At 43.6% G+C, this 26,143-nt stretch overlaps 1 protein-coding gene across 1 annotated transcript in view; it reads left to right on the top strand.

Moving 5' to 3' along the window:
• Positions 1 to 26,143, top strand: part of PPM1H (protein phosphatase, Mg2+/Mn2+ dependent 1H) — a 288,777-nt gene that overhangs the window by 222,572 nt on the left and 40,062 nt on the right. Inside the window, exons 7-8 of the mRNA XM_025402759.1 lie at positions 17,000 to 17,063; positions 21,193 to 21,300. Coding sequence (XP_025258544.1) covers positions 17,000 to 17,063; positions 21,193 to 21,300 — 172 coding nt within the window. The remainder of the gene's footprint in view (positions 1 to 16,999; positions 17,064 to 21,192; positions 21,301 to 26,143) is intronic.

The following is a 26,143-nucleotide window of genomic DNA, read 5'->3' as shown; positions in this document are numbered from 1 at the left end:
AGTTGGGATATCATGGGTTAGTAAGGTTGAGTGCATTGAACAAAGCCTGGCATATAATAGTGCACGATGAGCGTCTAATACTATAATCATTAGCTGTTATGGAGAGTGAAATGGTCAGCAAGAGCTGCTGCTGGCCTCAGGATGTTTACAATCTATTATTTGCTGAAATGCTGCCTCTGCAAGGTAATGAGAAGCTAGAAAACAAAAAGACAAAGGAAGGCAGTTTTGAGAAGAAACTAAAGTCACATCAGGTCTGCTGGCTGCCTCTGCCTAGCAGGTCTGTCCTGCAGCGTGGCAGATGAAGATGGGTTTGGCACAGAGAAGGTAGAGCTCTTGTCTGTCAGAAGAGGCACCATCAGTACAGTCAGGAAGCCCGTTGCCAGCCCCTCTGTCCCAGGCACTATATTTGATAGGATGTTTTTTGGTTTGGGGACTTGCTTATATTTGCCTCTGGCTTCTAGATGCTGGACTTTTTTTTTTTTTTTTTTTTTTTTAAAGAGACAGTCTCACTCCACTCTGTCGCCCAGGCTGGAGTGCAGTGGTATGATCTCAGCCCACTGCAACCTCCACCTCTCAGGTTCAAATGATTTTGATGCCTCAGCCTCCTGAGTAGCTGGGACTATAGGCGTGCACCAACATGCCGGGCTAATTTTTGTATTTTTAGTAGAGACAGGGTTTCACCATGTTGGCCTGGCTGGTCTGGAACTCCTGAGCTCAAGTGATCTGACCACCTTGGCCTCCCAAAGTGCTGGGATTACAGGTGTGAGCCACACTGCACCCAGCTGATGCTGGACCTTTTAATGTACTCCTGTGGCCTTCCAAACCATACCCAAGAAACTGGGAGGGTCAAACCTGTCTGTGGTTAAAGCATGTCCTTGCACCGGAAGGATCTCATCAGATAGGACTATGTTAGCTTCAAAGAAATTGCCATGTGGCCCAAGACTGACTTTCTGGAATTTTTTTTTTTTTTTTTTTTTTGAGATGGAGTTTCACTCTTGTTGCCCAGGCTGGAGTGCAATGGCGTGATCCGGCTCACTGCAACCTCCGCTTCCTGGGTTTAAGCGATTCTCCTGCCTCAGCCTCCCAAGTAGCTGGGATTACAGGCATGTGCCACCACGCCTGGCTAATTCTGTATTTTTAGTAGAGATGGGGTTTCTCCATGTTGGTCAAGCTGGTTGTGAACTCCCGACCTCAGATGATCTGCCCGCCTCAGCCTCCCAAAGTGCTGGGATTACAGTTGTGAGCCACTGCGCCCGGCCTTTCTGGAAATTAATTGAACAATGTCATTTCACCTTGAAACCTATTCTTCAAATTTCAGCAGTGGGGGAAGTAGATCTGTTAGAATGTATGTATAAATAACTACAGGAACACAAAAGATAAGAGTTATACAAAAAGGTTTGAAGAAAATGCCCGTGGCTGTGGTGGAGGGAGTAGTCGTTTTGAGAGGGGAGACTGGGATTGGGGAGGACTTCTTGGAGAAGATTGTTTGAACCAAAGATCTGGATTATGAGAGGGGTTTCAAGAAGGCTGGAGAGAAGGCCATTCTGAGCAAAGGGCACTGTGCCAGCAGAAGCCCAGAGGGGTGAAAATGTGATGTGTGTTTTGGGAATTTGGAAGCCAGAGATAATATTCAAAATATTTGGACAATCAAAATGGACGAGTAGACCCCAGCTGGGCTGCAGCAGGGTCCTAGAAGCCTCCCTGCTGTGCCAGGTATTAACCCTTTATTTACTGTTACATCTTGGGGATTCTAGGGGAGAGTCCAGAGCAGCAGATGGGGCATTCATGGAGATTGAGACAGCCATTGTTTGCCGACTAGCATGGAGTGTTTCAGTGTTTTAGCCCTTCGTGTGCAGTTATGTTGGTGTATAGCTAGATAACGGTCCTGGGAGGCTCACATAAGTGTCATGTAGGAGGGAGCGAGAGGGTGGAGAGCAGCGGTGGGCAGCGAAGCAGACTATGAAACTAGGTAAGTACATTGGAGTCAGCTCATGGGGAACCAGGCTAAGGATGCCAATAATGAACAGAATTTTCCCACCCTTAAGAGCTCCACACCTTAGGGTGGAATGTGAAGTATGAAAATTACACACAGGGCAGAAATACAGAGCTGACAATATGTATATGAAGGACATATAGGGGACTCCTAGGAGAAGAGGGAGGGGGCGTGAGCTGAAAAACTACCTATCGGGTACTATGCTGACACTTGGGTGATGGGACCATCTGTACGTCAAACCTTAGCATTACACAGTATACCAGTGTAACAAGCCTGCACATGTACCTCCTGAATCCAAAATACATAATAAATGAATAAAAATAAAATTTTTATCAGTGACTTAAAAGGTGATTGAAGAAAAGAAAAGGACGCATGGACCAATTCTCAGCCTATTTTTAGGATCCCATTTTTCAGGAAATTCCAGAGAAGTAGGTACACTGCCACTCGTGAAATTTTCCAGGTACTCACAAGCCCACCAAGGAAACATTTTCCTGCGTCCAACCAACACTTTAGCAGTTATAGTTAGTTCACTCTTACCAGAGCTTGATAAGTTTTCTGCTTTTCCCAGCTCCCCAGGTTTCCCAGCAGGAAATTGGCACAGCTGGTTTCAAGCTGATAATCCTATGAAGATGCTCACCTGCGGTGGCCTGGGGGCATCTTCATCTAAATCATCTGAGGTGCTGGTTTAAAACTCCTTGCTTCTGGGCTTACCCTAGTAATCCACACACAAGAGCTGGAAAGCCACCACTCCAACCTCTGAAAAATCTCAACCTACCACCACTGTCCTCTTACCTTGAGACAAGTAAATCAAGGACTTATTAAGAGAGAGGCTGAAGTTTTGTGTGTCTGTTCCTTGCTGGAGCGCTGAATGCAGATCTCTCTGTAAGGGCCAGGAAGGCTGATGACAAAGATGCCAGCAGTGTTTCAGGACCAGCGTGCTATTTGTCAGTTGCCTGTCTCCTTTGCTGTGATCAGATCATAAGGAAAGCTTCAGAAGCCTCATGAGGGAATGGAGCACATTCACTTTTTGTTCTTCATCTGGTTGTTCTGGCAAAAGCAATGATATTCTGCCATATTCTCGATTTAGATTCTGCTGAGATGGGATCAGCCTTGTCAGTCTTCCAGGGTAGATCAGATGCTATGTACCTCTCTCTGTACCTAAAGGACAAGGCACAGGGCTTCATCTCTGTGAGACAATCAGTTTCAACTACTATTCATTCAGTGAACCAGGTGTCAAGTTGGGCATTGAAGATACAAAGAAGAAAAAAACAGTTCCAACCCTCATGGTGTTTACAGTCTAGTGTCAGGACAGGGCCATATATGGATGATTAGTTTCATACAAAACTGATAGACAAAGGTTTACCTAGAGTGAAGCTTTGTCATCTGGGGCAATTACTGAAAACATTCCAGGGTCTACCTTATCTGCTGCATTAGAATCCCTATGGATTTTGCATTTTTTAATCAGCGCCCCAGGCGATTGCTGTATATCCTTAAACACTGGCTTTGGGCAGCCCTAGACTTTGTTACAATGGATATGAACAACAGTTTGCAGAAGTGATTGGTTAAAGAGCACTGTGCAGCCTGGGCTGTAAAAATATTGGGACTCCTGGGCTGCTGGTGGTCTTCGCCCCGGTTACCCCCTGGCTATTGCTTGGGAATGTCTTTGTCCACCTGCAGTGAGCCAGTGACTGTTCATAAGGTGCCAGTACACTGGACTGGCAGTGGCTGATAAGGAATGGCAAAGCCTTCAGGTACAGCAGTGGGTCAGGGTCAGATTAGGCCTCCTCTTTTTCCTTTTTTGTGCCCATAACCTGGATACTCCAGCCTTCACGCATAGTATAAATACATGGGATAGGCCAGGAGACCGTGCTGCCCAGGGCATTTAACTTATTGGTTTCTCATTCCTGCTCATCCTCAGTAAATGCTACACACCCCATCCCGAAGGGGTCCCATTGGATCACGCTGTGGAAAGCTGGGCACCTAGGTATGAAAATTTGGAGTCTGAGTTTATTGCACCCGAACACTTTGAATGCCAAAGCTCAGGTTAAATCTAATTCTATAGTGACCTTGTACATTGCCATATTGTTAAGAGACAACCCTAGTTTTCAACCCTAGGAGTATTGATATGTTTTAACTTCTATGAGACTTACCATTATAAAAACCTAGAAGGTGAGGATGAGCTTTAAAATTTTTTTTTACAATTTAATTTTAGGAAGAGAATTAGTAATTAAACATTCTTTTGCATATCATGTCATTTTGTGGTATTTATGCAGATTCCTAGCTCTTCACAAAGGGACAGAGAAGCATGGTTAAGAGTGTAACCCAGTTGGGACAGACCTGAAGTGAGCTTGACCCCTATTTCCCCCCAGATGTACGACCTCTCTTATGCCTCCATTTTCTTATTTGTGTAATGAGGATAATGTTTCTATCTACCTTACAGTGTTACAGTGAGGATTATGTAAGTTTTAAAAAATATAAATCCTTAGTGCCTGGAACAAAAAGATTGTATAATAAACATTGGGGTATGTGAAAATCCGTTAACTGCTGGGTGTGAGGTGAGAGCAGAAAATTTAACAACAGCTGCCTTTGCTCTCCATCCTCTGAAACAACAGGGCCACCTTGATGCAGGAGCTAAGAGTGTGGTGTTCCTCCCATTGGTAAATATCGACAGCTGTTACTCAGGCCTGCGCTTCTTCCCTTGGGGGCCTGAATAATGTGGGGGTTAGCGGAAGATTTCAGAAGAGTATGGGAAGCTACAAGATAAGCCTGTATTTCACCTGAAAACTCTGGGAGTGAGGTAGAAGGACTTCATGTGTAGACTTGTGCAAAACTCTCATGGTTTTTAAAGATAAAACAGAAGACTCAAAGCACTGATGCTTGAGCTCTGCACTGTGTAATGTTATCAGTTCAAAGGCACTTGGGTGGAAAGCCTTGAAATGATGTAGCATAGGGTAAAGTCCTTGCATGTGGCTTCTCCCAGGGGACACTGCAGGACTCTGCTCCATGATACAAATATCCGCCTGACCAGAGTGGGAGAAGCTTTGTGAGGGAAAGCTGCAAGGGCCGACACAGAGGAACTGCCTGTGCAGCAGAAACCCTCTTTGTAATTAATAATCTGTTTGCTATTTTCATCCCACCGTTTGTAGCTATGGGGTCAATTTTGTTCATATCCTGATTTGTATATATTGACTTGATCTCATACAGGATAAAGGGAATGTCAATGAAATTCATGTTTATTGCAGAATAAATGGTCCCTGAGAAAGCTGAAATCACTCCACATTTGTGTGTTCATGGAGTAAGGGTCTCTGATTCATATCCGTGGAGAGAGCTAAATGTTATTGATTAGAATATGAAGCTGTTATGGCCAAGTGTAAATGCACATCAAGTGGATACTGAATCAGAAATAATTTCCAAATCCAGAATTTCCTTAAGAGTCGTTCATAATGTTTTATCCTGAAATATTATTAGTTCTGTTTTATACATACACGTGATTCCTTTTTTAAAAAAATACTGATTGAATAATTTTTTTTCAAGTGAATCCTTTTCTGCTGCGGAACTCTGCCTATGAATCAAAAGGTGACTTTCACTTTGTTTTCTTTATTCTACTCCATATACCCAGCACTTGTGCCAGTGCCTGGGACCTACTAGGTGCTCAGGAAATATTTGCAAATGAATCCAATAGAACCCATTGTTTTTATCTGGTCAAAGCCTGAGCTCCTAACTCGGAAGCTACTTAGAGCAGGTTCTGTTCTTCTACCAAACTTTGAGCTGTGGGTAGGAACCCATTCACAGGATTGTGAAATCAGTTTAATATATGGAGAGCAGCATTTTAAACAATTGAATAGCACAGGATAGAAAGAAAATATCAGTGTATATCACATACTCAGGGTAAATATTGTTTTTTGCAATCTGTTTGTGCATACATTGGGTCAACAGGATTGATATATTTCTTACCACTGGTGAAACCTCTGCGGTAACCCAACAGACTCTCCCAAAGAACATTGACCAGTAAAATGAGATCAATCTCCGTTGCCTCTTGGTATTCTCCATAGTCCTGGTGAGAAGAGTCTTTAGGCCAGAAAAGAGGAATGGTTACCACTCTCAGAACTCTAGGCAGGGTCTGGCTCAGGCGTGCTGATGGGGAGTAGTGGGGAGGTAGGCATTTTCCCAGGGACTGTGGATTAACCCTACCAATCAGGCAACTTCCTCCAGGGCACTTGCATTGTCGGGGACCAGAGCTTGGGCCCCATTATGGAGCGTTTTCCTGGAGAAGAAAAGCCAGCAGCCTTTCATGTGGCTAAGGAGATGAGTAGGTGGTTTCTCTCATTACAGGGAACCAGGTATGCACAAGCTAGGCTGCTACCAGCCCTCTTCTGTTTATCGCCAAATATTAATCACACTCACAATTGAAAGGTACTATTTGTGCCTGAATCTAACTTGCACTGTCTTAGCAGAAGTCTATCAAGTCTTTCACAGCTTAAGGCCTATAGGCTTCAACTAATTTAAAGGACACTCCAAGAACCAAAGAAAGAAAACAAGGTAGCATTTGTTCAGAGAGCCTCCATCCTACAGGGTCACTTTCCCAGGGATCATATCATTCAGATACCCACTGAAAATACCTTCCAACACAGAAATTCGGGAACCCCATGAGCCAAAATATGACCCCCAAAACTAGATTAATGCATACCTAAAGCCTGTTATACAGTGGTGAGCCTGGGGCGAGATGTTGGGTCCATCCCCAAACATTCTAAGCCCCAAAACTCCCAGCTGGATAGAGCATGTTTCGCAGCCTCTTCAGACTCACCCCAGGGACTGATCTTGCTCCATAACTCTGACTTGAGCCTGCCGTTGTTAAGCGTGCCTTAGCTTCACTCTCCTTCACAGCGCAGCTCTGTCTTTCCAGCAGACAGTTTCCATCCAAAGGCAAAGTGAATCTTAGAAACCAGGAAAAAAAAAAAAGACTCTTAAAAGATGACATTTAAAATATAATAGTAAGATCTAACCAAACATCAAACTCTTCTTGTGTTGCCTTAAAGGAAACACACACACACACACACACACACACACGCGCGCGCGCACTCTCTCTCTCTCTTTCTTTCTCTTTCATGTAGTGAGGGGGGAAGAGCTGGCTGCCTGCTGTAAGGTCGCTTAAAGAATCAGAAAGCAGCCTCCATTTACTGAGCACTGTGGTTAGGCTTAGGGCCTGATTCCTTTGGAAATACAGACGGCTGGCAGAAAAAAGGAAGCACGAGGTGGTTGCCAATCCTGCAATGCTTTTTCCAGGAAGGTCTCGGGAGAGTGGGTGTGGGGAGAGGGGAGTCAAGGGAGAGTCTCTGTGGATTCCAGAATTGCTTAACTGGGGTCATGCCAAGCTCTTAAAAGCCTGGAGTCGCATTTGGGCTCCAGGCATGTGTCTGTTCCTGTCCAGCCAGGCCTGGGTGGTGTTTCATCCCAGGCCTCCTGAGATTTAAGCAACTGCTGAGATTTTGTTATAGGAAGGCAAGAAGGGGGACCCAAAATGTTTCTGCGCTCCAGCCTCCACTCAAACCCAACCAGCCCCTATGGAATGTACCTCTGCTGGGCTAGGACTTGGTTTCTAATGAGAAGAAAACAAGGCTGCCTGTGGCTTTTTCCTCCCTCCTGGAGGGGCACTGAGCTCTCAGCTAAGGGGGGGGGAAAAAAAAAAGCCTCCTTTTATGACTATTTCAATGTAACCCAACTCTACCTTCTTTAGATTGTTATCTCTGAGGCATCCGTCTGAGTATCTGGGTCCTCATGTTAAAGGAGAACAATGGACTGTTCTGGATAAAGTTGCACGGGTATGTTCCTTCATGCTTGCCGTAGAAAAAGTATGAATTAGGTGGCTTGATTGCTCAGCAGGAAGTGGTTTTCCTATGGGAATGTGCTGTGTCTTCCTGCTTACAGTTGCCTGTTAGCTCCACCTCTGCATTGAAGAAAGAATGAGGCTCCAAAGATCTTAATAGCCACAACTGATGGCTAAATAGCACCTTATCCTTCACAAAAGACGTTCCCAGACATGTTTGCACTTAATCCTTGCAACCGTCCTATGAAGTATCCAGCTGAAGAGGCAGATTCAGTGAGGTCTGAGGGATTTTCCCAGGTTCATATAGCCAGTTCACATGAGGATTGAGATGTGACTTCAGAACCTCTGACTCCAAGCCTGGTGTGCTTTAATACCACAGTGGGCTCTGCCAGGAGGGAAGAGAGACTCCAGGAAGGAAGATCCCCAGGGGAGGAGAGGCAGCCAAGGCAATGTCTAGAGGTTAGTGGAAGAATGTGACTTGCTGGTGTGTGTCATTGGAGCTGCACGAGTGAATCGTTGAGATTATACTGTCCCCGAAGGGAGAAGGTCCTGTTATGCCCCCCAGAGGGGATCATGTTCCTCTTAAATGACTTTGAAGTCTTGCTAAGGGAATTAAGACTTAGAGTGGTATCTCTCTCTCTCTCCCTCTCTCTCTCTCTCTCTCTCTCTGTAGTTCAAGGTCATGACTTAGAAAGGAGAGCGTGGGAAGTGATTTATGTAGATGATGCCAAGTGTGAACTCTAAGTTCCTGGCCCGTGGGTTAAGCAATCAGAGTAGGGGCTCTTCCTGGAAATGGAGGAATCCAGCAAATACTAGGAAGAACTTTAAGTGAGGAACTTGCCTTTAAACCAAGTTAGAAAATTGTCTTGGTAACACCATACACACTGGTGAATATCTGTGACAAAAAAAAACTGCCATTCTGATGTGGTACTAAGGAACTGAGAAAGGAATAGACAAGAGAATCATAAATATTATTTTTTATGATTTTATAACTATTTGTATATATACTAATAAAGGGAACTTGAAATTTTAATATAAATAGGTGAGCATATGTCAGAGGTATCACCAATGGGAATGCAGCCATGAATTTTAGCCATAGAAAAGCTAGCTATTAAGGCAGGGTGAATGGGGGATATCTTTAGAGAGAAACTGACATGCTAAGGGAGACATGCCAGGCCTCGTTCATTCATTCATCCATTTGGCTAGTGTCTACCATGTGCCTGCACAATTGTAGATACACAGATAGAGAGGTACATAGGAAGAAAGTCTATGCCTTTATGGAGCTGATGTGCAGGATGTGGGGACAGAAGGTAAACAAATTAAGAGCATTTCAGATTGTGTTTGAAGCACTGAAGCAGGATGAGCAGGAGCAGAGAACACTGGACTTCTAGATGAGTGGTCAGGTGAGGCCTTTCCGAGTGATACCCAGGAGCCAGCATGGCAGGATCAAAGGGAAGAATGGCCCAGACAGAAGGAATGACCAGGCCCCCTGGCATGTCATAAAAAACAAGAAAGCCAGTGTTACGAGAGCGCATCGGAGTGATCGAAGATGTCAGAGTGCAAAGGCCAGATCATGGAGGGCCTCATCATTGGATTCTATTTTAAGATGAGGGGAATTCAATGGAGAACTTTAAGCTGGAGAGTGATGCTTGTGGATTAAAAGAGAAATGTGGGAGATTTGCCAGCAGGCCTCCCAGCCGTGGGGACAGTGTGAGCAAAGCTTTGTTGAAGGGACGTGTAAAATTGCCACAAAGACAAAGTATGTTAATGGTGGAGAACTGCCACTCGTTAGAGTAAAAGGGCATTGGGTGTGGCTGCATGGGGATCTTGAGTTCAGATATTCATAGAGAATGTCTGAGCCTGTAAGGACAGCACCTAGCCTGCTAGGGCAGAGGTGGGAAGGGGGTGCTTGTGAGTGAGCATCAGTAGGAACAGCATAGCCAGACTTAGAAAGCAGCTGAACAAGGAGGCTCTTTGCTTTTGTTTTGCAAATATATTATGGAACAAGAAAATACGAATAAAGCCTCTGCATAGGGAAGGTAGTATTAATTTGCTCACTTAACCAAATATTTATTGGGTACCCATTATATGTTGAGGACTCTTCTAGGTATAGGAGATGCCACAGGTAGCTATCCCCATAGAACTTAAAGAGCATGAAGAAGCAACAGAAGAAATAACCATAGTAAGGAAGTAAAATTCTTTAAATGTTTGGTGGTGGTGGATGCTATGGAAAAAAATAAAGCAGGAAAGGGGACTAGGACATTTGGGGGACAGGAACAATGTTAAAGAAGACCATCTGGTTACTTGGCTTTTATTTAGAGTGCAATGGAAAACCTTTGATGGGTTTGAGTAGGGTAATGATGTGACCTGACATTCTAAAATAATTATTCCAGTTGCTCTGAGAACAGGAGTAAGGGACAAATCAGAACAGTTTTCAACACCCTCACTGCCATCCGCCTGATAACATCATCCTAGCACCATTGCCTCTTGTCTAGATCATTGCACAAAGGCCTGATGGTTCTGTCCCAATAATGTAAGCAAGAAATATGATGCTAGGGCTCTGACAGCAGGGGAAGTGTTGAAATCTGAGGATTCTGGATTTGTTTGAAAGGTAAAGATGACAGTATTTGGCATAATGTTAATAGGCAAAATACTCAATCCTTGTTTTGTTACTGGAAAATTGAGAAGGTGACAAGTTCTAGCAAAGAAAAGTATCAAAAAGCTTTGCCACAGATGGAGACAGGATCAGGAACGTGTTTAGCCAGAAGGTAGTAAGAATAGCAGGACCAAGGAGGGAAACTGGCCTGAGAGCCTCAACAAAGGAGTGAGAGAGGGAAAATGATTCAGAATTGGAATTGGAATCTCAGAGGTGTGGGGTGTTCTTGCTGCAGGCCACGTGACCAGGGTGATGATGGGGAACAGAGAAAAAGGTCAGCAGGAAGTAGGCTAGGAGTTGTAAAGTCAGGAATCCAAAAGCACCACCAAATTCTAAGAAAATGCTGGGAATGACATCCTGGAAAGAGTGGAAAAGCAATCCGAACCTAGGCTGAAGTCATCGGGGCAGGTGGGAGAATGTTGTGAAAGGCTTGTGGGTAAGCAAGAGGGATATGAGGCAGATGGAGGGGCTGACAGAAGGGCATTGAGAGAGCCTCAGCCTAGAAGGGTGGGGTTGATGTTGGAACTATGAGCATCACTCACGTGCCTTAGGAGCAAGAGGAATTTGAAGGAACGGCGTCCACTGGAGGTGATATAAGCAGGAGAACCAGCTTAGGTCAACAAGGCAGGCTCAATTAGTAATCTGTTCTTTTTGGGTAAGGTTTCTAGGTTGGTCGAATACTGTATACATAGATACATTCTGAGTTTGTAAGAAATCTGATTGTTTCTTCTCTTAGCCTTTTGGACAAGATGGAGAAATACTGAGTGGATAATGGTTCGGTTAAGTTGCTTCATAGCCCAAGAGCTATTCCAGGAGAGTTGAAATCCATGAGGACAGTGTCTATCTGGATCAGTGTTGACAGCTTTTTAAATCCTAAACACCTCCTCTTTAAATATTAATATCTCATTGTCCACCCTCTACTGTTGAGTCTGTCTTCTGTGCTTCTCCACCAGACAAGATTCTGCCGAGCTTTATATCATCTGTTGTTTGTATTAAAAAGGAAATTGCCGGGTGTGGTGGCTTACGCCTGTAATCCCAGCACTTTGGGAGGCCAAGGCGGGCATATGACCTGAGGTCAGGAGTTCGATACCAGCCTGGCTAACATGGTGAAATCCCATTTCTACTAAAAATACAAAAAATAAGCCGGGCGTGGTGGCATGTGCCTATAATCTCAGCTACTTGGGAGGCTGAGGCAGGAGAATCCCAAGAACCCGGGAGGTGGAGGTTGCAGTGAGCCGAGATCACACCATTGCACCTAAGCTTGGGCAGCAAGAGTGAAACTCCATCTCACATAAATAAATAAATATAAATATAAATAAAAAATAAAAAAGGAAATTGATAGGTTCTTCATTTCATGAAAAAGAATACTGCTGAATATGATTTTTTTGAATTGCACAAGCTTTCCTTCACATGCCTGAAATGTTGCCACCCCCCTTGTGTGGTTAGCTTGGCCTGGAGGAAGGTCTCTAATGATTCCACTTAGCAATTTTTTCAGTGATCTGGATGAAGGTGTCAGGGTTGCTTATCAAATTTAACATGATATAGCATAGACAGCTGATATTTTCGATGGAAGGATCTGAATTCAGGAAGTTGTCAGTGGGTTGGACCAATGGACTGAAACTAACAAGATAAAATTAATAAGGGCAATGGAGTCCTTCCTTCAGGGTAAGATATCTATTGTGTATGTCATTATAAACTAGAGGAGACCATGAGCCAAAAAAAACATTCTCAGGTCTTTTTTCTTGTGGACTAGGGTTTTTCATTTGTTTTCATTCAGAGTCTCCATATGTAACCCTAAAACAAATACACATAATGGAAATAGCTTCATTAATTTTAAAAAATGCAAGGTGCAAATCAAAAAAAAGTACTAATTTTTTTTTTTATTTGGACCACATCTTAAGTGTTTTCAGTTACAGGTACCGTTTGTTGAGGACACTGGCAAACCAGAAAGACCCTAGGGGCCACTACCATACCAGTATTCAGTGCTCAGTTAATGTTTGTTGGATGCATGGGGACTACAGTGGTTAGGATCCCCCAGGTCCTGTGAAGAACAGTTGAAAGAACTAAGGAAAAGGAAACCTTGAGATAGCTCTCTTTAAACAATTGAAGAGCTCTCAAGCAGAAAATAGTCTGGATTTATTTCATGTTTTTCCAGATGGGCCAGTGGGTTTGGGTCAGTTTAAGAAAGAATTTCCCAGAGCTGTTCTCCAATGGAATGGGCTGACATTAAGTCCCGTTAAACTCCTAGGACAGTGACATCTGTGACAGTCCATTCAGGAGAGGCCAGGAACCAAGGTTAGGTGTATTGTAGAAGGGATTCCTATACTTGGGGTACAGCTGACTTGGTGGCATTTCAGTCTTAATGCTGAACTACTCCTTCCAGTAGGTCCAAACCAACAGTGGCTTGTTTTTACAGCTTTGCACAATCAACATTACAAAGGAAACTATTACTTTAAAAAAGAATTTAATGGAAACTTCTGAGAATAATGCCTCTCAGTTAGGGAAAGCCAAGAATTTAGCAACCCTTTTAAGCCTTGCATTTTTTTTTCTCATCTAAAAAAATGATTCAGTTGGCCTCATAAATACTCACTAAGGAATTGGCCCAAAATATTAATAAGAGTTTGTCTAGAAAATCTTTCCTAAGCCTTTCAGTATTGCTATATTGTAACAAATAATATAATCTCTGGTCAGTCGTATTACTGTAAAACTAGTAAGTGATTTGTTTGGGGGGCTAGTTCTTAAAAATTTAATTAGGATTTCAAAAATCTTAGGATCTGGTGTGGAAGAATTGGTTCTATGACTGGGCACACTCTTTTCATCTCAAATTCAAAGTACCTCCATGTCTTGGAGCTCTCAAGCTTCATTCTCCTGTCTTCCCCCAAATGAGAAAGAAGGAAGCCAAGGACAAGCTGGAAGCATAAATTCAGGCCGATAGCCTTGACATGGACTAGAATATAAAATAGACAGGCCTTCCAAGTGGGCCAGAACTTGGATGGCCTCCTTAAACTGACAGCAGTTTGAGGAAGGTCTGTTCTCTGTGGGAGAGGGCTTGGTTGACTCTGTGGTCACTCATTTCTGGTGAGATGGCCAGAAAAGCAGCTGCAGGTCTAAGAACATGGATCAATCCCAGCATTTTGGGAGGCTGAGATGGGCAGATCACCTGAGGTCAGGAGTTCAGGACCAGCCTGGTCAACATGGTGAAACCCCATCGCTACAAAAATACAAAAATTAGCCGGGCATGGTGGTGCTTGCCTGTAATCCCAGCTACTTGGGAGGCTAAGGCAGGAGAATCGCTTGGACCTGGGAGGCAGAAGTTGCAGTAAGCCAAGATTGTACCATTGCACGCCAGCCTGGTCAATAGAGCGAGACTCCATCTCAAAAAAAAAAAAGAAAGAAAGAAAAAGAGCATGGACCATCACTTCTGCTGACTTTCCTCTCTTCTTTCCTGTAGACCCAGTACTGTAGTAGCCACTGGTTTTGTACAAACATGATCCCCTTTTGTTCTTTTGCCACTCACACAGAAAATTCCCCTTCCTCTTTTGCCAAAAGTCTCCTTTTCTTCATCAGATATCAGCTGGTCACCCAAAGAAAGTGGACAATAATGGTCTTGTTTCAGACTCTTGGACTACAATGAGAAATTCCCAAAGCTAAGTCCTGATATCACATTTCTTTGTCATGTTTTCTGGAAAAGTCCAAGTCTAGTTTTAAGGCTACTCCACCTTTTTGATCTGGGAGGAGTAGCTGAACCACTCTGGGCTCAGTTCTCTCCTCTAAGACAGGACATTGCAAGGCCATTGAGAGATTTTAGATCCTATAAGTCAGCGCAGAGCCTGGTGTCTGGCATGTAGAAGATGCTCAGTAAATCATAGCTGCTGTGATTACTATTAGCTATTATTAATTTATACAGACTCTAATCAAGTTGCCAGTTTTAACTCTTGAGTACTATGTTTTATACTTTATTACTCAAGGCTTTGTAACTATGGATGGAAGTCCACTTAACTTTATATGATGATCTGCGCTTAGGATTCCGAAAGATGGAGGGGGAAAGGGGGTTGTACTTTTCCTCCTCATTGGTGTTCTTCCCCCTTGTCTTTAGTTGCTGGGGGAGAGGGAGTGCTCATAGTTGATTGAAAACCAACACTGGCAGGGCAGAATAAACCTTCCTTTTCCACCATTGTTTCTATTTATAATGTTTTGCTGTTCCTGAAGATAAACAGAAGCTAACATATAATATTAAAATTTGCAGTTGGTTTGGTCCTGTGGGTAACAACTCTAAGTGTGTGTCTTTCAGAGTTGTGAGACATGGACTTCGTGCTCCTGCAACACTCTGCCATGTGAGAAATCAATGACCTGGCTTGTGATAGAGCAGTTTTCTTACTACTTTTCTAAGCCTGTTAAGAGTGCTCTTCGCCTGTCTCTATTAAGCTGTAGGTAATACCCAGTCATTGGTTCTAGAGCTGCAGCCTTCTGCCTCTGTTTAATTCCTGTGACTGTCTAGCCATAGACCCAACTCTTCTACACCAGATCCAGGCTCCTCCTGTGCCTGGATCTTGAGGCCCAGCCCCTTTCTACATCTGGTCTCCACTGCTGCCCCCTCTCTGTGCAGGCCTGTCTCTTCACTGTCCACATGTCCCTCTCCACATGGGATCCCCAGTCCCTGTTCATGCTCATCTCAAGGCCTTTCTTGGGCCATTTTCCTCCTCTCCCTTGAGCCACAGAGTCTGTGGTCTTAAGGGTCAGGCTGATAAGGGGCTAATTAATGAATCATTTTGAATGTTAGCTAGTTGATGCTTGGTCTACAGTAGTGGATCTCAACCTTGGCTGCACATTGGAATCACCTGGAAAGTTTTAAAAATCCTCATTCTTCTAATAATAGCTTTATTTGTTCCCCCCAAAACTCATATACCACAGTGTTTAAAATAGCTCATGTGAGTATGTAAAAACATCAAAGTGGTTATTTGCACTTTGTGTTAATTTGGTAGATTTGGGGGAAGGAAACAGTATATTTCCTTGTTTTAAAATGCAATTCCTAGAATACCTCTGTGCTCACTCAGCAGCAGCAGCATTTGTTGTGCCAGGCACAGCGCTAAGTACCTCCTAAGCTCTCTACATTCATTTCCCCATTTTAGTCTTTGCCATAATCTCACAAATGAGCCCCAGATTTTGCCCTAATTGATTAACAAGGATCCTGAGGGCCTGAGAGCACATCCACTTGCACAGGATTGTACCAAAGTCAATGCCGAACTCCAGCCCAGGCGCATCTGGTGCCAAAACCTCACTGATTCTCCACCCCAGGGGAAGGACATCTTATCCAAGTAACTTCCTGAGGATGGACCTGCTTTAACTTTGGGGTTCCATGCTTTTGAAATTTAGTTACCTTCTTTTGTACCTCAAGAGCTTCCATAAATTTGATTTCAGATTCACTCCCAGGCAGCCTAGGTATATCCAGGAATGGCAGGCCATTTAATAAATCAGGATTTTTAATGCACTCAGGAGACGTTATTGTAGAAAAGCATCTACTTATAGCACCTAACTCAGCAGAACCTACACCATCTTTTACTTAGTCTTTTAAATAACATATTTGAAGTTATGAACAGTGCTATCCCCATTTTGCAAAAAGGGGAACTGGTATGCCAAGTGTTAATTATCTACTAAGTATTAGTAATAACTGCCACTAAGTGGGCTCTTACTAAGTGCAGGTTCTGTACTGAGCTCTTCGTATTCTGTGTATTAGCCTCATTGTACAGATGAGGAAACTGAGACTGAAAAAGATCAAGCTACATGCTCACGGTGATAAACAGCTGTAACTGGGCTAATAATTGTTTGTTCACTTGTTTGTTTTTTAACTTGGTTATAAGCAAAATTGCAAGACATGGTCTTCATCAGCTCTGTCCCTTTCATCTTACCCACCTCCGTTGTGTAGGCCGTGGCATCTGGAGGACCCTATCTGGAATAAACCATTGAGGCATAAGCTGAAGGTTCTTTCTGTGTATTGAGTGGCTGTTTAAAAGCTATTGTGAAACAAAGAATGTTTTACCAACCTTGCATATTATATAGAGAACAACCAGGCTCTAAAGATTTCTTCCCCAGCCATGGCAGTACAAGGCTGTTTTGGTATAAACAACCCCTGAAGGTGAGAGCTGGCTCTTGAAGCCGGTTCACACTCCATTCATCTCTGAGCACCGCTGTGTCTCACAGTTTTGGATTCATGATGAGAATACTGTTGCTGGGTCACTTCATTATTACACAGACCCTAAGGCCAGAAACCCATCTCCCCTTTTCGCTAATTATGCATATGCCAACTTATTTCCTCCCTCTTCAAGCATATGAAGACAGTATTTTCTGGTTTGGTAAAAGACACACACACAATTATGTAGGGAGAACAACTCCCTATAAAGAAAGAGGTAGTCAGTGTGGTGAGTGGTTGGGGTCTCAGGGAAAATGAAATCCCTAGCAGTCGGTGTCAGGGCAGCAGGTCACTAATTGAGTGCAAACCTTTTTTAAAATGTTGTTTATCCCCCTACAGGGCATACAAAACCATTGAGGATGAGGACTTGAAGTTCCCCCTTATATATGGAGAAGGCAAGAAGGTAGGCATGTGTGCTTCCCCTGGGTGGAGAGGACAGGGCTCTGTCCCGCCTTCGCTCCACATAGCCCGCGAGGCTCCACATAGCCCGTGGCAGTCCGTGTGTTCCACTCAGCAGCTTGTGATTTTATAGCCTTGACAGCTTGAAAGCATATCCCATCCATCATCCTTCAGGCCTCCGGTCTTCAGGGTCCAAGGAGTGGTGGGGGTGGGAGGTGGGCAGTGAGCACAACGGACTTAAGCCAATTTTGTGAAAATAATGTCCCCCTTCCCAATCCATTTGAATAACTTTTTACAGTGTTTAAACATGACCACTTTCACACACATCAGCTCATTTATATCTGACAACAAGCAAGGAGGCAGGTCAAGCTGGCTGTGTTATATCCATCTGGCAGATGAGGCAGCTGGGACCATGCGGTTAAAACAGCTCAGGCAGATCACGCAGCCAAGCGAGGGGCAGCCGCGGGTGTGGCGCCGTGGCTTCTATCTGCTTCGCGCGGTCTCAGACTCCACCACGGAAGTTCAGCCTTTGCAAGTCTGTTCGCCACTTGCGCCATGGAAGAGAGTCCAAAGCTTCACGGTAATTAGACTATAGGGTCACAGCAACCAGAGCCCAGAGTAAGGTAACAAAGACCATCATGAGCTCCCAGGGTTCCAGTCAGAATCCAGCACTGAACAGCACATTGTTGAACCAAAGAAAGGCTGTAGATCCTAAAGTGGTCTCTGAGCAAAGGCCTGGAGGAGGTTGAAATCCTGGAGTGGAGAGAAGCTTGGAATCTATTTCCCAGTAAGAACAAACATCTGAATCATTGCATTCTTCCTCGGAACGCTAATACATTTCAGCTCGGTGTAAAGCGTTCCAAGTGAAAAATGTGGTCACACTGAGAAGAGTCTTCAACTGATATTTTTTCCAGCATTCGATAGTTTTATCAAGAAGAAATGACTCTCAAGAAAACCAAGGATGCCTACCATGGGCAGAGAGAGAGAGAGAGTGAGTGTGTGTGTGTGTCAGAGCAAAAGCATGAAAACAAACATGATTAGGTTTTGGGCTCAGTGTAGGCCAGCAGTGATTTCAATGGAAAAATACATTTCAACAGAAGGATGAATACCAAACACAAATATCTGATCCATGTAGGAATCGTTTTTAAACAAACACACCCCATTCATGAAAATGAACACCCTTCAAATCACCGTGTCTGGTTAAGAATTATGTCAGGGCTAATAGGCACTGTTCTGATATAAATATTTGTGCCTTTCGGTACAATGGGCACCATTAATGAGTATTACTCAGCCTAATGACCTATGCCTGCAGCTCCATTTCTTTGTGGGGCTGAGATTCTCTGTATTACCCTTTAATATCCAGTGAGTTCCAGTAAACTCAGGAGCACATCCTGTTATCCCTGTATCTCTAGTTCCCGTCTAGCCTGGTACCTGACATAAATGCGTAAGTATTAAATAAGCTGTTTAGTTATGTTCAGTATACTTTCCTTAGTACAACAGGAAAGTAGAATGATGTATTCTTAGAAGTTTACAGCAATAAGATTTGAAGGAGCAAGGCTTTTCTAATTTTAGTGTAAAGTTCAATTCACCAAAACATCATGTTCCTCAAGCATTTCAGGTAATTTAAGCTTGATGGTCTTGTGATGGGCAGGTGGCAAGTTCTGTCCGTGTACCTGTTGGCCTATTTAAAAGGCACCATGTCTCCATTTTGCTTTTGTTGGTAGACACCACCCCTGTCTGAGGACTCCGTGAGTTCTTGGAGCTCCGTCTAGATCCTGGACCGGGATTTTCTCTTTCTTCTCTGAGTACACCTACCCAGAAGTTTCAGAGTACTTCTGTGGCCATTACTTCTCATTTCCTTTCTTCAGATGCTTTTAAAGACTGGTGTGGGTAACACCTGGATACTTTGTAAACAAGGTCGGTCACTAGCAGAAACATCACCTTTCTTTGACTGGAAAAGCAACAGAGAAGCTGCCATTTCTAGGGGGAGAACAGGAGAGCCACAAGGGACTCAGAATTTTTCACATTTAGAGTTGAGCACTTCTTGGCTAGAAGGGAGCCAGTCCAGCCTCCCAGCAGGGGCAGAGAGCCCCAGACTTTGCTTTGCATCACTTTTTTTTTTTTTTTTAAGACATGTCATCAGGCTGGAGTACAGTGGCACAATCTCGGCTCACTGCAGGCTCAACCTTCCAGGTTCAGGTGATCCTCCCACTTCAGCCTCCTGAGTAGCTGGGACTACAGATGCATGCCACTACATTGGCTAATTTTTATATTTTTTGTAGACAGAGGGTTTTGCCACATTGTCCTGGCTGGTTTCCAACTCCTGGGCTCAAGTGATCCTCCTGCCTTGGCCTCCCAAGGTGCTGGGATTACACATGTGAGCTACTGTGTCCGGCTGTGTCTCGTGTCTATCCCCTGTGACCCTTGCCCTCAAAAAAGTGTCATGGTTTCATTTCTTGCTTAATGTGAGCTCTGCCTACCTTGTGAACCAAGGCTAGCTTCAAAATTCACAGCCCTGTTGACAGACTAGGATGAAGATGAAGACAATATATTAGAGTGCAGTGTTTCTTAGCGTTTATTTACTTCATCCCCACTCAAAGGAGGTAATTACTCTTATCACCCAGGTAATAGAGTGAGGATTCACGCTCAGGTCTTTGAACCATGACACTGTGTTGGATATATTTTTTATGATTAAGGGTTAGGACACTGCTTTCTTCCACCCAGGATGACTTTCTCTCCATCCCTCCGTGTCGCTTGTTCGATGCAATCCACCTTTCTGTGCTAAGTGCCACCTCCATGGAGCCTTCTCGGTAGAATTTTTACCTCCTCTAAACTTGCATAACACATTGTCTATTTGTTTTTTGGTACTTAACCATATTTTATGTGTTATTAATTAGACATATCTCTCTTATCTCCCTTACCAAATTTCTTTTTGTTTTTATTGGTTGGTTGGTTGGTTTTTGAAACTGAGTCTCGCTGTGTCACCCAGGCTAGACTGCAGTGGCATGATCTCAATTCACTGCAACCTCCACCTCCCAGGTTTAAGCAATTCTCATGCCTTAGCCTCCGTGCGGCTGGGATTACAGGTGCCCACCACCATGCCCAGGTAAATTTTGTATTTTTCGTAGAGATGGGGTTTCACCATATTGGCCAGGCTGGTCTCAAACTCCTGACCTCACGTGATCCACCTGCCTCAGCCTCCCAAAGTGCTGGGATTACAGGCATGAGCCACCACACGTGGCCCCAAGTTTTTTTATAGTAAGGACGAGGCCTTAGATATTTGTGCCCCCACCACATGATGTAAGTACATAGTAGGCATCCAATAAATGTTTGGGTAAATCAAATCTTCAGCATAACAGGAGATATTTAAGCTGACTGTGTAGGCATTTGTGTAATAGTGTTGCTTCCTTACACCATTCAAAAAACAGTTTAGGATGAGGTCTCAGCCCTGAGGTCTCTGTGTAGCTATGTCACAGCACTGGTGACATTTTGTTCCTTTCCACCCAGAGGGAATTTGTGGAGATGTTAGCAGGATAGGTTATAGAGTTGCTAAGTTCCTTTTTCCAGCCATAAAACATAATAGGTGAACTCTGGGAGGGCAAGAGCTACTTCTCATTTTTTACATCTTTTACTAGTGCCTATCACAGGACTAAGGACATAGCTGGTGTAGAGCAAATACTTGTGTGGTGGATAGGTAACAGAAAGATGGGTGGGTGGGTGGGTGGATGGATGGATGAACGGATGGATGGATGAACGGATGGATGGATGGATGAATTGATCCTATTGAATTTGATATGAACTGATTTCCATAGCTGTAGACATCGTGCATGCATTGGAGTTAGTTTATTGGACATCCTTCCTTCCAGTCTCCAAAAAAGACAGCTGAAAAGAAACAGCAGCAACCTGTCAAGCTTAAGATAATGGGTAGAAAAAACACTCCTCAAATACAGAAGTGATTTTGGTGAGCCCTTTCTTGGTAAGAGCTATCCACATACGTTAGCAGCAAGCGGCCTGGAAAGACAGGCAGGAGGAACTGAAAAATTCTTTGGTTGTTCCTAGGCCAGGCAGCTGCACTGGGATAGGATGCTTTCACTGTGTGCGTGTTTCTGATGACTCTCTGCTTATACTCCTAGGCCCGGGTAATGGCAACTATTGGAGTGACCAGGGGACTTGGGGACCATGACCTGAAGGTGCATGACTCCAACATCTACATTAAACCATTCCTGTCTTCAGCTCCAGAGGTACCACATGAGGTTTTTGTTTCTATTTTGTACAATAAAACATTTTCAGCATTATTCCTCCTGTCACTGAACCCCATATCCAGACAGTGGCCAACTTGTGTTGTATGTACTTCCACTGTATCTCTCGCGTCTGTGTCTTTTTCCCACTCCATCCTCACTTTGACTCTTCTGGTTCACACCCTCATCACCTCCTACCCAGATGGCTGCACGGCCTCCTCCTGACATTTTCTAAGTCTGCCAATCTATGCTACATATTGCAATCAGGTGAATTTTCCTTAAAAACTACTGACTCCTAATTGCTCAGAAACTTTCAATGGCAGCCTAGGCATGGAGAGTAAAGCTCAGACTCCCATTCACTTGGTGTTCAAGGCTTATTATAATTTGGTCTGGACTTCTCTGATCTTTGTTCTTCTGCACCAGCCAAAATGAACTTGCTGTTTCCCTTACATGACCTTCAGTTTCCCATATTTGCTTAAACTATTACTTTTGCCAAGAATGTCCTTTCTCCCCAACTCCAAACATCCAAATTCTTTTTTTCTCTAGAGTTTAGCCTAGATGCTTTTTTATGGAGATTTCCCTGATCTCCTCCTTGCCCAAACAGAAGTAATGTGTCTCCCTACTTGGGATATACATAGAGCACCTTCCACTTAGGGTGTTTTCACTGTCTGCCTTCTGTCACAGTTGTTTTGTTTTGTATTTTGAGACAGAGTCTCACTCTGTCTCCCAGGCTAGAGTGCAGTGGCATGATCTCAGCTAACTGCAACTTCTGTCTCCTGGGCTCAAGTGATTCTCCTGTCTCAGCCTCCCTAGTAGCTGGGACTACAGGTGCGCACCACCATACCCAGCTAATTTTTATATTTTCAGTAGAGACAGGGTTTCTCCATGTTGGTTAGGCTACTGTTGAACTCCTGACCTCAAGTGATCCACCCGTCTCAGCCTCCCTAAGTGCTGAGATTATAGGCATGAGCACTCAGCCTGATCATAGTTATTCATGTATACCTTTTCCCCTCGTTAGACTAATTTCCTGGAGAGCTTCTGTCATTCAGCTGATGTTTAGAGAAGTTAATTTACAAACAAGTTGGTCATGTATTTGGTTTAAAAAAATCACATGTCTTAACATATAGGAAACAGTATCAATTTCTATGTTGACTTCCAGGATGTAGCATTTAGAAATTTTTTTCTTCCAAGTTATGGAAAAGTCTAACTGGTAGTATTAGGTTGGTGCAAAAGTAATTGCAGTTTTTGCCATTTTTTAATTACTTTTTCAACAACCTAATAGTATAAAGGTAAATTTTTCTCACACAGTAAGAAGGCTGAAATCTGATGGCTGCTGGCATTGGTTCAGCACCTCCATTGTGTCAGGGCTGTAGCATCTCTGCATTTCTTTGACTTTCCCTTCATGGTTACAAGGTGGTGGCGGCAGGTCCAAGCCTGACACATTTCTATGCAAAGATGGAAAGGAGGGACAGCCTCTGTCCCAACAGATATTCACTTGCGTCTCATTGGCCAGAACTGTGTCACATGACCTTCTAGCTGCAAGGGAGGTTGAGAGAGCAAGAGCTTTAACTCTCCCAATTTCTACAGTAGAAGGAAATCAGGAAGGCAGAAGTCAGGAACCAATAGCATATACTACAATGTGTAATTAAGGTTTTTTGCTTTTTGTTTCTTGTTTTTTTGTTGTTGTTGTTGTTGTTGTTGTTGTTGTTTTTGAGTTGGAGTCTCACTCTGTTGCCTAGGCTGGAGTGCAGTGGTGCAACATTGGCTCACTGCACCCTCCACCTCCCAGATTCAAGTGATCCTCCTGCCTCAGCCTCCCAAGTAGCTGGTATTACAGGTACGCACCACCATGCCTGGCTAAGTTTTGTATTTTTAGTGGAGATGGGGTTTCACCATATTGGCCAGGCTGGTCTTGAACTCCTGAGCTCAAGTGATCCATTTGCCTCAGTCTCCCAAAGTGCTGGGATTACAGGCATGAGCCACTGCACCTTGCCTGTAATTAAGTATTAAAATAATTCCTTGGACTGGAAATGCTCAGAACATTTAGACATAACTCTATTTGCATGTACTTCCCAAGAGCAGGTGCTGTTTTAACAAATACTATTTTGGTCAGAGGAAACAGAAACTTACTCAAGCTAACTCAAAAAAAAAAAAAAAAAAAAAAAAAAGGATATGTTTAATAATACTGCAAGAAGGCCAGCTGGGTGTGGTCACTCATACCTGTAATCCCAGCACTTTGGGAGGCTGAGGCAGGAGGATCGCTTGAGACCAGCATGGGCAACGTAGCAGGACCCTCGTTCCTACAAAAAGTAAAAAATTAGTTGGATGTGGTGGCACATGCCTGTCCCAGCTACTCAGAAGGCTGAAGTGAGAGGATTGCTTGAGCCCAGGAGCTCAAAGTTGCAGTGAGCCGTAATTGTGCCATGACACTCCAGCCTGGGCAACAGAGTGAGACACTGACTCAAAAAAAACAATAGTAATAATATTAGAAGAGATATTTATGGTGTCCATGAGCAGAACGATTGAACAGCCAGGCTTTATGGGAGAGTGGTTTTGAAATCAGGGCAGCCCTGCAAAGCCTCCACAGCAGAAAGCTCTCAGCCCTCACATGGAGTTCTGCCATTGAGGTGGCCAACCACATTCTTTATGGCTCTGCTACCAATCAACCCAGTTTCTCATTCTCCCAATTCCACATTTCTAGAGAGGAGTCTGGTTGGGCCAGTTCACCTTTTATATTAGACCAAAGTGATTTCCCAGCCTGTGTGTTTGTCCCTTCTGATTGTATGTCCACTTCACCCTCTATGGGCACAAACGGTCACCTAGACCCACCAGTTTGGCCGAGTTGTGAGCAGGGAGTGGTTTCCTGAGGGTTTTTTAGAGCTGGGCTGGCATCCATAGTACATGTAGATAAAAGGGACTAAGAAGCCACTGAAAGAGAAATGTCTAGTAAATGTTGGGCGTGGAAGATACACACATTTCCTGGTATCACCCAGGATTTCAAGTGAGGTCAGCTCGGTAGAAATAATAATTACCATTTTTCAAGATTCTGCAAGTGTTCTCTCATGAGTCCTCATAGCGATTCTGCATAATGAAGACCATGACTACATTAGGTGTCCAAAGTGCCCCCTAGAAGCTGGTGAATTCCTGGCCAACATCAGGATCCATGAATTAACGTTAAAACTACTTCTCTCCAGAGAAGAGCAATAAATGTCGGACCTTCAACTCTCTTTTCTTTGAATGCCATTGAGCACAGGGCTTATAACTGGACTCATAGACTTTTCTATTTTCCCCCTTACGAGAGAGGCGTTTGTCAGATAACTTAAATGTTGCCTTCACCTTTCTACTTTCCAAAAAGCATCCGTAAAGGTCTCGATTTTGCTCCTTAAAGCAAAGTAAAAACCTCCTTCTCCACCTCCCTTTCTCACATATACTTTTTATATAAAATGAGAAGCAGCAGCTCCACTTGGCTTGAAGCAGAGTGCTCGCTATGCATTAGATTTTAGATCTTCCAATCTCTCTGCTACTGCGGATCTCAGGAAGGGACTGTAGGCTTAAAACTTGGGCCTGCATGGAAGACTCCCTGAGAACTGAGTAAGAATCCCAGGCAGTTGGTGAGAAACCTTGTGTCACCTCGCTGAATGGTACTCGTTTGTAGGGCACTGAGTTGGTCACTTCAGCATTGATGGGAGAGGAGAGGATTTAGAAGGAAACTGTCAACCTCTGCAAAAATGTAAATGCTCTTAGAAAAGTTCTAGAGTTGAATAAAGTGTGGCAGTTTCAATAATAATAAAACTAATTGTTATTTACTACTTAGTCTGGGTGAGACAACCTACCAAGTTTATTTTTAATTGATAAATAATTATGTATATTGATGGGATATAGTGTAACGTTTTGATATATGTTTACATTATGGAATGACTAAATTAAGCTAATTAACATATTCATCACTTCATATACTTATCATTTTTTTGTGGTAAGAACTTTTAAAATCTACTCTTAATAATGAAAAAATACACATTATTATTAACTGTGGTCATGATGCCATGCAGTAGATCTCTAAAACTTATTCCTCCTGTCTAACTGAACCTTGGTATCCCTCGACTAACACCTCCCTATCTCCATGCAACAAATGAAGGTTTTTACAGGACACATCTCATTTACTCTTTACAATAACGCTGTGAGGTAAGTCAAGTTATTATACCCAATTTACAGATTGGGAAATTGGAACCAAGGAGAGTAAAATAACCCCCGAAGTTACACAGTTATTAAGTAGCAAGCTGATACTTGTACCCAGGCCTATGTAATTAGATCAGAGTCTGTAGGGGAGAGAAGCCAAATTCAAGGAAATGTATTTGGTCAGTGTTTAGGGACCTACCAAGTAGTGATTCAAGGCGCTCTGAAGAGGGTGCCTTTGTCTTAAACCTAAGACAGCAACTTTGGGGACCTTGGGGGCCAGAGTTTCCCAGAGAAATACTACTGGCCTCAGATTGAAGTTGTGGAAAATGATGGTATAGTAGAAAGGGTAATTGGGAAAGACAGTAATGGCCTTTGTTGTGTGTGCAAACCCAGACCAGACAGAATTGTGCAAAGTAACACTGTACACCTATAATTTAACTTAATGGGTATGTAGTGCATCTAAGATTCTCTTGCACAAGATTAAAATTGTTGTACATGTTAAATGTTTCCAGATGGAGAGGCCTTCACCAGAGCCAGGAAGGGGTGGCAGGGGGTGGAACTGTTAGAAGGGAAGCGGAAGAGCAGCTTGAATTGGCTACTACGGAGAACACAAGAAAAAAAAATAGGTACAAGGAACCCCCTGTTCCCAATTTTTGGAGCAGGAACCCCT

Source organism: Theropithecus gelada, chromosome 11 (genome assembly GCF_003255815.1).
Source record: "Theropithecus gelada isolate Dixy chromosome 11, Tgel_1.0, whole genome shotgun sequence".
Lineage (NCBI taxonomy): Eukaryota > Metazoa > Chordata > Mammalia > Primates > Cercopithecidae > Theropithecus > Theropithecus gelada.
The sequence above is the reverse complement of the archived record's forward strand: the minus strand, read 5'-3'. Positions and strand labels throughout refer to the sequence as shown.